Below are 12139 nucleotides of genomic sequence, written 5' to 3' on the forward strand. Positions count from 1 at the left end.
CATTAAAACACATGAAAACAACCAATTTCAGATGCAACAAGGACTCTGCAAATACAATGCATTTTCAACTTTGGTTATAATTATTTGTGAAATATATAATACATTACAATGTACATTATGATTAACTTTATAATGCATTTATTTATTTATTTATTTTCAGGTTTATTTAACACGGACAATGCACACTAATAATACATAAATAAATGTATAGTGTGCCAGAATTAGGCAAAAGGCTAATTATACATGAAGCGTTACCAACAAAAAATTAAATAGTCCGAAAATTTGCTTCGTACTCTTTATGAAAAAAACATAATTTCTTAATTTCTTTCTTTTCATTTTCATTTCACCAATCTAGTGTGTAATTTATGCACTGCTAGCAAAACCAAACAGTGCAACTCAGACAAAAATCTGCATTTTGATGCTTCTAAAATTGTTTTTTAAAAAAATAAAAAAAAATAAAAAAAAAAAATTAAAAAAAAATATATATATATATATATATATATTTTTTTTTTTTATTATTATTATGATTTTATTTTTAATTTTATTTTTAACACATTCAAAAGACCAGAACAAACAGGTCACTAGGGGTATCACATACAATTATGTTGTTCATATACTTTTAACGTCATATCAGGGATTACTCTCCCTATAGTCTCAGAAGAGTGAGAGGAGAAGAGAAAAATAAACAGTTTATCAGGAGAATCTAAACTGATAGTTTTAATAAACATCCCACCTGGAGACTTCTTGCAGGGGCGAGCTGCCATGACGTAGTTGTGTCGGGGCAGGAGAGGGGACGAGGGCAGAGACATGGACACTCCTTTAGCCAGGCTGAGCTTGAGGCCTTCGTCTGTGGGCGAGTACGGATGAACACCGCCGGGAAACCTCCGCTGGGCACTGAGCGGGTACGGCTCTCCTGATCACACACAAAGAACACACTTGTTTCAAGTCAGGTCCTTTTGAACATAAAATGTTAGCAAAATCATTGCAAATATATTCTAAATATTTCTCATCATCAAAAAGTGTGGCTCTTCAAGGAGCAGAAACACATCTGAAACTTTTGATGACAAACTTTGACGTTGGCAGGTCTGAGAGTTTAAAATAACTTTGAACCGCTTGAGGTTTGAAGGTTTTACGCAGAGAAAGTAAAAAAAAAAAAAAGTTACTAGCATGATTTAACACATTGCTAACATGTTTTATCATTTTTTGCTAGCTTGATTAGCTAGCATGTTTTAACATATTGCTAGCTTTTATTAATGCATTGTTAACGTTTTAACAGATTGCAAGCATTATTAGAATGTTGCTAACATGTTTTAGCGTGTTGTTTACATAGGCATGCTGCTAACATGATTAACACATTGCTAGCATGTTTTAACATGTTGCTAACATGAATAATCCACTTCCCAGCCTCGGTGTAACCGACGGGCACGTTTGACGTTGACTGACACTCGTCCAGCAATGACACTGGAGGACATTGATTCAGTCATCTTCATAAAAACACTGAAATGTGTCAGAATCCACAAACGGTTTTCACTGTAATCCCCGAACACCATCAAGGGAACCAAAGCTAATTAGCAGAGCTCAATAATAATACAGAATAACGTGTCTCAAATGTATTTTCGCTACACGGTTTTCACAGCACAGATTAAACCCGGCGTCTTTTCTCCACCTTAATGTTTATTATTATTATTATTTTCTTGCTTTTAATGTTTGGAGAAGAGCTGCCGTTAAACCTGATGAGCTGTGATTGTTTTACGCCACTAAATGCTTTTGGGAAAACTCACAATATAACACTACATTACTTAATGTTTAATGTACACTGCCTAACTTTAAAATGATACAATAAGAAATACTTTTTTTTACATGCCCTTTAAAAAATGGATTACGCAAAATTACATTTCAAACACTGACTTTATGCTGTAAAAAAAATAATGCAATTTTGTGTGAAAATATAATAAGATATAAGTATTGCACATATGTATAATGATATATGTACATATAGTTTCTCTTTATGCATGTGTCTATATTTAGGTATATGACATGTATACGCATGTATAATTTGTATGCATTCTTGTCTAATTTTATTTAGTCAGTTAATTTTATTTATTTTTCTCTTTCCTCACGTTTATGTATTCATACGTTTATATGTCTTTATTTACGTATTCAGTAAAACATGTATGGCTTGTACTTATAACATTCAGGAATGAGGGCAATGTGAAGTCTTGTTTCAACATATCGTATTAATAAAGAATAATAATTAAAAAAGTGTTTTTAATGCCTCTACAAACAATATTGTGCATTAAGTATTGCATTATTATAACAATAAAAGTGTTGTTATTATGTACAGGTGAAACTCGAAAAATTTGAATATCGTGTTAAAGTTCATTTATTTCAGTAATTCAACTTAAAAGGTGAAACTAATATATTATATAGACTCATTACATGCAAAGTGAGATATTTCAAGCCTTTATTTGTTATAATTTTGATGATTATGGCTTACAGCTTATGAACATTTTCCAAATTTCTGAGATTTTGAATTTGGTGTTTCCATAAGCTGTAAGCCATAATCATCATAATTATAACAAATAAAGGCTTGAAATATCTCACTTTGCATGTAATGAGTCTATATAATATATTAGTTTCACCTTTTAAGTTGAATTACTGAAATAAATGAACTTTTGCACGATGTTCAAATTTTTCGAGTTTCACCTGTTTATATAAATGGGGTAAATATATCTCATAAGATTGAATAAAATAGTGATTTTTAAAAATCGCATGTCATTACTTCACACTGTAGATGGAAGATGAAGCTGAATACAGTTTCACACACAGTGAGCTCTTTTGCATACTGCGCATTTTGACAAATGTACAAGGTCATTCGGACATTGCACTGCATTCAATGCAAGCACACATACTACTTATTGTAGAAACACAATGATAGTGCGTTATTCTGACCAAAGTCTGGATTCATCTCTACTCCCACTCACTCTCTCCCACTGACGAAGAGCAAAACAAAGATATCTAGTGTTTTAAAAGGCGAATGAACGATGAGGAATGGCAGAAAACAGGAAGTCAGCGTGGCCTAGTCACACCTCCGCTCTCTCTCAACACACACTGGGGTCACCAGCGTCTGGTCAGAGACAGGATGAAGTAGGATGGCATTCACTATTTCAGTTTATCTCAACTTGAGTGTTGGTCCCCAATCGGCTGAATGGAAAACAAATGTAAAAATTGCAAGAAAATATGGGGGGGAAAATGCAAATAACAAGAAAATGTGCCAATTTCTGTCATTCAAAAGTAATAAGTACCAATTATTCCACATAATTATTTATCATGCACAAAAAAACAAAAAAATAGTGAAATATACAGTTCTGCTTTTGCATGTTTTACTTGCAGCCATTAACAACAGTGTTATATCTTTTCATGATTTGATGCCACTAATGTGGAAAACTCTAGCTCGTTGCATCAACCTGTAAAAAACTACTGTTTCCGGACAGGTTTCTGTATCATGAGGTTTGCATTCAGTGGACATGGATGTGCCACCAGAGAGCAGGCTGACGAGTGAACGAAAGCCTTTAAGGCCCTGTTTAAACCTGGAATTGGTTGATCCGATCACAATTAGAGGAAGGAGAGACATTCCCGTTTACACCTGTTGTTTAAATCAGTCTCTTTCGTCCACTTTCAACCACTTCTGTCCTGATTTCTTCTGATTTCGATCTAATGTACGAAATAAACTCATGCAATTTACATATGAACGCGACCGGAGACGACGGAAAAACACACGGAGAGCATCAGCTTTAGTCTCTGCTCTGACAGCCGCAAGATCACGAACGCTATGAGTGTGTCTTAGAAATCAGGAATGGTGAGAGAACATTGTGATGGTACATTTTTTGTAATCAAACCAAGCTGACAAAGCTTAAATCCCGTCTGGCTAGCGCACTTCCCATAATGTCCACGCATTAAGTCAGTAGGAGGAGAGTCTTTTGTGGCTGTTTGAACACATTCGAGTGGTTGAAAGTGGACAAGCTCAAAACTTTTTAGACCCCGTTTACACCTGAATTTAGCGAAGTCCACTTGTGATCCGATTGGCCAAAACGCATCTTAATACCAGCTGTAAACAGGGCCTAAGATAATGAGCCTAGTGAAGTTTAACCAACGTGAGAGTACTGTTTTATAATTCACACCATCTTACCCAAACAGATGTAAATCTTTCATGTTTGGAGGCTTGGCACAGAGAGACTTCTGTCATGAATCATTTGCAAAACTAACTATAAATTATACAACTCTTTCCTTCCTTGAAACAGAAAAACAACAATGATGAGATGATGCACACAATGTTGCTAGTTTTAGTCAGAGAGAAGTGAAATAGGAGTTATGAGAAACAGGTGAACACTTGTATTTTAGCATGATTGCACTGCTGTATTGATCAGAAAACACTTGTCAAAAACACTCGTTCTCTGAAAGCTTCAAAGTGCTTTAAGTGATAGCTGGAAAAACAGAGAAAAGTGATTTCAAGCCTCTTTCATTGAGACACAAAACAATGCCGAAGTCTTGTCGAGGACAGAGATCTTTTGTGCAACTCTTGAGTCATTCTCTCGAGCAACAGACCACAACACTGAGATTGCATATTTCAGACAGAAGGATGTACTCTTCATGTCACAGGCTAGACGGATATCTGGACTGCTCTGTCATTTCCTAAAACCACGGATTGGAAAACAAAGGGACACCACAAGAAAAAAGAGCTAACAGAGGAGTATAAAGCAACCGAGAAGCTTTGTTACGAAATCTAGCGAATGGTCTACTTGTGTTTTACCTTCTAAGAAAACAACTAAACTGAAATCAACCCTTCATAAATGACACTGCAGTCAAATATCGCTCCTCATGGAAAAATCACAGGAGACTCGCAGCAATAATGCTGCAATACTATAATCAAGCTAATTCAGTCTTCATTTTTAATAATACTAGAATCCAACCACAGCACAGTCACTTCCCATACTTTGCGCACATACTGAGAGAGCATCTTTTAGTGAAGAAACGTGCATGTGCACACCCACCTAACGTGCTATTGGACATTGAGCTAATTTATGCATATATCCTCTCACATCATTGGTTGAATAAGAAAATAAAAATTTTGGTTGCCATGCATCGCATCCTGAAATGACTCGCTGTATGACCCACACTGTCATTTTTATTTTTATTTTATTTTTCATTTTAGTATACTTAAAAAAATGTATTTTAGTTAATTGTCAATGCAACATTTTTAACTTTCGTTTTAGTTTTAAGTTTATGTTTTTCCATCTAATATTTAGCTTTTATTTTATTTCTGCTTTATTCCAAGTACCGGCAATCTTTTAATAGATTTAGCTAACAATAATAACACTGTAACAATTGCAAGATTCTTAAATCCCAAAAATCAATCTTTCAGTCTATGCTGTTTTCAGTTGATGAGTAATGAGTAAAATCGCAATAAGCTTTGTGCTTTGTTACTTCTAATATGAAACAAAGTCTCAGATTTCAAATTCAGTCAATTTTATTACAAAATTCAAACAATAAATACTGTTTTGGTGTTTTTTAATATGCTGTAGCGCATTAGTTCAAGCGGCACGTGACCTGATCACCTCTCCCGCTTTACTACTAGTTACAGCACCAAATAACATGAATGAAGTTCAATGAACATTAGAAGGAATGTTGAAAGAGAGTAAAACCTACCGAAATCCATATCATGTCTCATGTGAATCTTGTGAATCGTAATCAAATCGATTTGTGAAATTTGTGTCAATGCCCAGCCCGACTTAAGTGTTAAAATAACTACATTAACTTCCTTTAGAATGCCTTCAAGGGGTGGTTGATTATGATGTCAACTTCAGTTCAACTTTAGATGTTCAAACTTTAGTTAGTGTGTAATGTTGCTGTTTGAGCATAAACAACATCTGCAAAGTTACAACGCTCAAAGTTCAAAGCAAAGGGAGATATTTGCTTTTAAAGAAATTGCTTTTTAAGGACTACAACAAACGGCTGGTAGAGACTACACCACATTCCTCCCGGGTTAGTGACATCACCAACCCTAAAATTGACATAAACCCCGCCCCCGGAACACGATTTATAGATTATCATGACAGAATATGCTAATCAGTGACTAGAAGATAACTACACATAAGCTACATAAATTCATCAGCTAATCATTCAGAAATGTCCTGTTGCTTCTTCTTCTTCTTCTTGAGTCTCTCCATCATTGTCTGAATCAAGTTTGAACATAAAAAGCGAAACGTTTTTGAAATTTTCAGTGCATGTCTGTGTGAGTGCAAGCTCTTGAAGCTCCGCCCCCTGTGCCGGGAGCAGCAGCTCATTTGCATTTAAAGCGACACACACAAAAACGGTGTGATTTTGCTCACCCTCAAAAAGTGACCATATTAACATGCTATATAAAAATATCTATGGGGTATTTTGAGCTAAAACTTCACACACACACTCTGGGGACATCAGAGACTTATTTCACATCTTGTGAAAAGGGCATTATACCACCCCTTTAAAATGCTACGTAGGCAGCTCACGAAGTTTGGTAAAGCGCCCGAGACGAGCTGAATCATGGCAGGCCAACCACAGATGGCCATCGAGGAACTAAAGGGCAGACAGACTGAAGCAAAAAGACAGAAAAGTAGAGAGGAAAGCAGTTTGAATGACAGTAATGTAAACTTACCCACCCTAAATGAGCTCTTTGGGTCTAAAGCAAAACCACACGCACCAGACCGACAACTTCAGCTGCACTGAAACCCATGAAACCAAGCCTAACTGATTATACTGGTGAACGGACAACTGATTACAACCTCTCTAGACTTTCCTAGCCAGTACAGACTGAGGCTTCTAATTATAATAGTCTGATTATATTTTATAAAGGCTCTGATTAGACCAGGATTGATGTTTAATAGATATAATGTAAAAGGGAGAGGTTGTGGTTTTATTTATCGTGAAACCTCCAGCAAAACACAGCTTTAATCTAATATTGGTGCATTTAAATAAAAATGATCAAATATCATTCTTCCATGTGTTTGTTCAGTGGAAAACAGTGAAAAACGTTCATTGATTCCTTGATTTTTACTGCATTTTACTTTTCACATTCAATAGTTTAAGTCTACCCGACTTCAATGACTGTTAACTTAAAATTAAAACTAAATACCTAAGCAGATAAATACATAGATATAGACAGCTAGATAGATCATTTAAGCCATTTTAGAGCAAAATCATACCTCTTGATTTATTAAATACAGACAAAAAGCTACAAATATCCACTTTTCTTTCTATTATATTATATTACATTGCATTTATTATATATATATATATAATAAAAAATAAATGCAATGTCATATAATATAATATAATATAATATAATATAATATAATATAATATAATATAATATAATAGAAAGAAAAGTGGATATTTGTATATTAAAAAAAGTGGATATTTTATATATATAACCCATCTCTAGTGTGTCTTCCTGATGTATTCTGAGGTGAATAGCTTCAGGTCAGATGTGAGGGTGTATCTTTGGCTTCTGTGAGGTTGCGAGAGAAATAAATCTAGCCTCAGGAATGTGAGTCGTCATTGTTAAAGCCTGAAGAATAAAAGCCCACCAGCCCCTGTTTCACCTCCTCTCTCTCTCACTCACTCACACACACACACACACACACACACACACTGAACAAAGGGACGTAACCTTGAGAGGGATGAGCCCTATTCAGACAGAAACAGCCCTTTAGTATTCAGACTCTGTGGCTCAGCTTGTCACACATACAGTAAACTGCCTGTGGAAAAGATCCGGAGTCACAGACTCTTTTCTGCTGGATCTGTTTGAGTTAAATTACTGACCTGTGGAGTGTGCAGATTTACTTGAATTAATGCATTAGTTCGTGATCACAAGCTCTACCGAACGTGTACAGGACATGTGTGCGAAAATGATGTTGTGTTTGCATCATCAGCCGGATAATCTGAGAATAATTCATGCAGATTCTCTTTGTTAAATCCACAAAGGTGACTGACTGAGAGATTTAATGAGCGACTGAAACCCCGGAGATAAAGAAAAACAGCAGAGGGAGATGCAAAAGAAGAGAATAGGATGGAGGAGGAGGAGGACGAGAGAGACAGGAGAAGAGAAAGAGTAAGAAAAAGAAAAAGAGTAAAGGTCCTTGTACACTAAATCTGCAATTTTCAAGTTCGAAATCGTCATTCGGTGGCTCTAAATTGTCAAAACGGCTCTCAAAATGCTTGCAACGCATGCGAACAATGCAGATAATCGAACCCGATCCGAATTTTTATGAGGGACAAAAGTTTCGGAGGCCGTGTGTAAACGTGATTGACACAACATGAGGTCGTATTTATTTTTTAACGTGCGAAAATTTCGGACTCAGTGTGCAAAGACCTTAAGAGAATGAGAAAAATTAAGAGAACGAATGAAGAAAAAAAGAAAGAAAAAGAGGAGAAGAGAAGAGGAAGAGAACAAATGAAAACTTGAAGAAAGAAAGAAAGAAAGAAAGAAAGAAAGAAAGAAAGAAAGAAAGAAAGAAAGAAAGAAAGAAAGAAAGAAAGAAAGAAAGAAAGAAAGAAAGAAAGAAAGAAAGAAAGAAAGAAAGAAAGAAAAGTGGAAGTAGAAGAGGTAATGCAGCATTAATGTGATGAGGGTCTGGATCACAGCAAGCTATTATCAGACTTATTCAACTCACAATAGAACCACATGCTTACAATCACACACACACACACACACACACACACACACACACACACACACACACACACACACAGAGAGAGTTTCCTCTCATTCACACACTCACAGCTCTCTATAAAGATTCATTCAGATGCCTGATGCCACCTTCACTGACAGCACAACAACAGACGATGACACACCACAGCATCACACACACTCAGACGCTTCACTAACACACTCATGCTGAAGTTTGCTTATGTTTTCAAAAGCGGATATTTTTCACAGCTCAGACTTTAAAATATGTAAACATGACATTTGCCTTTAGAAATCTGGTACAGTAGGAAATATCGGGTAAAATATTCCGATTTAAATTAGATTTAATTATATTTACAAATATTTGTGGTAATTTAATAAATTATTAATTTAAAATGACTATTAAATAAATATATGTATATTATATATATATATAAATAATGATTATATATAATTATAATTAATTATATATAAATAAAAATATATGTATAGTATATTATAATAAATAAATATACATACATATGTATATATACACACACACATAAAATAAATGAATAATTACAAATTACGTATGAAATGTAAACAACATTTTTCGCTGAGCTTGTCGCAGTGCATTCTGGGATTGCCTTCACTATAAAAAACACATGCAATACAGCCTTAGAATTAAGGCCCTTTCACACAAAGAACAATAACTACAACAATAACTATATTAGCGCCACACCAACGCACGATATCATTCTGTTTTTATTGAGCATGTTATGCAGTTTTGTCGCCTGCCGCTGTAAATGCTCAAGCTCGTTATAGCAGGATGGATTCTGATTGGCTGTCAATGTTTTCATTGTTAATCAGCTGGGGAAAAACGATAAAGTGACTCCAATGATATCATTTCCATTATAGTTGTGGTACTATTCTTTTATATCTAGAATGATAGTTGAACTTATATCTTTCTCCTTTATAGTTATCGTCCTTGATGTGAAAAGGCCTTCAGTCTCAGAAGAAGTCATCGTCTCTGAAGTGCACATATAATCCCTAGGTAGGGAGCAAGCAAGATTCGGGAAACAAGCAGGAGAGGCAAATTCAATCAGCAGAAAATAGTCTCAATACGCTAGAGATATTAAAGCCAAGAGCACGTCACTGAAACATCCTCTATGGGAACATATTAGCAAGTTAATCCGACGGGATGCCACAAGTAGACAGGCATCTGAAGTCAAATCCACATCTGAGTCAGAGCAGCTCAACACTGGAGGAACTGAGTCTCTTTCCCAGCGGATCCGAGACCGAGGGGGCACGACATGTTCCAGTTCTCTTCATAACTGCTATGGGAAAAGAAGCCTTACCCTCATGCCTTTATATGAGAAAGAATGTACTCTGAGTCAGCACTTTACTAGTGGCCGTCCAATATATCGCCATGGCTAATATATCGGCTGATATTTGGCTTTTTGTTTTCTTTTTTTTTCTCTGTTCAGCCAATGTGACTTTATTTTGAACACCAGCGCTCCCGTTCTCTCCCAGCAAGCAATAGCCGTCATTTCACAGTCTAGGTTAACTATCGACCCGATATAGTCCGGCTATGAGTAACCCACTTCTTGCCAAAATAACCTTGAATTTGGTCACATGTCGTTTTTGCCAAAATAACTTGCGAGATGTATGATATTCCATCATGTAAGCAAAGTAAACAGTGATTACAAGGTGTTTGGTTTCATTTCTTCACTCATTTCATTTCTTTGTTGTCTAATTGATGACTAGTCTATTCTTGTGCTATGGTTTAGACTTCTATACAATTTTCAATGACAGCCCAAATTTTGCCTGGTTTTAGCCTAGACGTCTGGGCTGTGTTTGGACGGCTATTAGACGTCTTTTAAACGCAAAATTGCTTGCTGGGTTAGTTAACCATCTCTGTTTAACAGTCCCATCTAATACGTTATCAGATTGAACTAAAGAAAGTAAACTGTATTCAAACAAGTATTAAAGCATTTGCTTTTCAATTATTAGAAATAAAAAGGCAAATACTATAATACTTTCACATTTACTTTTAGAATTCAGCAAATATGCATTTATATCAAGTAAACAAATTTTGAATCACATCACAACATTTTATTTCCATCAAGAGGTGCATCAGTTTTTTTGGTCAAGATCTTGTATTGCACTCACGATCTTGTCAATGCAAGAGTCCAGCACTCTGTAGAGTCTCCTCCAGCACATCCCAAAGACTTTCAGTGAATTTAAGATCTGGACTTGAATTTAAAGAGGAGCCAATTTATATGTGGAAATTATTCTTCATGCTCGTCACAACCATTCATTCACAATCTGAGCCTCATTGATATCCTGGAATTTGTCCATAATGTGTCTTCTTACATGGTTATTTAAGAAATAAAAAGCTACACACTCCATCAATCAGGGTTGCCAAACACATGCTAGAAACATAATAATCACTGCAATAATGATCCAATCAAAGACTCTTAAGCATTTGCCTTTTTAAATCCGAACAGAGAATTTTTTTTGGCCGGGCAGTGTATATGTATACAAAAAAACAAAACAAAAATTATACATTTTTCTTGATTCTGATTGGTTGAGCCACGTTCGAAGCCGTTATAAATGACTCAAACACACACCTGTGACCGCGTTACATTAGCGTTACTGCACAACTGCCGCTTGTGTTGCTTTGTTGTTGCATGTGTTGCTTAGCAACCTCTTCGGAACTACATTGCTTGGCGGAGGAATAAATGTGTTATAACATTATATTTTTTGTAGCTGTTGTTTATTTTATGAATAAAATAAATATTAAAATGAATATTTTATGGAGTAACCGTTTTATAAAAGCAATAAGCCCCTTGAAACCGTGATTTACAGTGAATTTAGAACAGCTAAGGGGGTTTCAAGATTCAAGATTCAAGAACTTTATTTGCCATTTGTGCTTACACACATAGGAACTCTTGTGCGGTTATTGCTCAGAAAGTCAAGTCAAGTTTAAAAAGACACACAAAAAAGACATAAATCTATCTATAAAACATATACATTAAAGATTGCACAAAACCCATTAAAAGTGTAAATTTGCATTGTAAATTGCACAAGTATGTAGCAGGTTTTAGGCGCTCCGTGTCGTAGCTAACAACGCCCCTTACACCGTGTCCAAACTACACGCGACGCGACGCCGCGACATGCGATAAAAGGTATCTTTTCCAAGTTACTCAGAGTGTTTGTCCTAACCAGCCGCGACGGCGACACGTGACGATTCTATTTTAGAAACGGTTTCTATTTTTCTGCGGCGTCGCGCTGGAACAACAAACACAAAGTGTGGCGATGATAATCTCAGGCACTGTTTATGTGCTTTATTTAATGTTAAAAGTGTGTAATGTGACTTTGAATATCATTTAGTGCTCCAGCTTTGTTTTAGTAACTCAGTAGCCTATGTAT

At 35.7% G+C, this 12139-nt stretch overlaps 1 protein-coding gene across 1 annotated transcript in view; it reads right to left on the reverse strand.

Annotated features, from left to right (window-relative positions):
- tanc1b (tetratricopeptide repeat, ankyrin repeat and coiled-coil containing 1b) overlaps positions 1–12139 on the reverse strand; it is a 196495-nt gene that overhangs the window by 134665 nt on the left and 49691 nt on the right. The window contains exon 3 of the mRNA XM_082174598.1: positions 734–913. Coding sequence (XP_082030724.1) covers positions 734–913 — 180 coding nt within the window. The remainder of the gene's footprint in view (positions 1–733; positions 914–12139) is intronic.

This window comes from Leuciscus leuciscus (genome assembly GCF_965113295.1).
Source record: "Leuciscus leuciscus genome assembly, chromosome: 7".
Taxonomy (NCBI): Eukaryota; Metazoa; Chordata; class Actinopteri; order Cypriniformes; family Leuciscidae; genus Leuciscus; species Leuciscus leuciscus.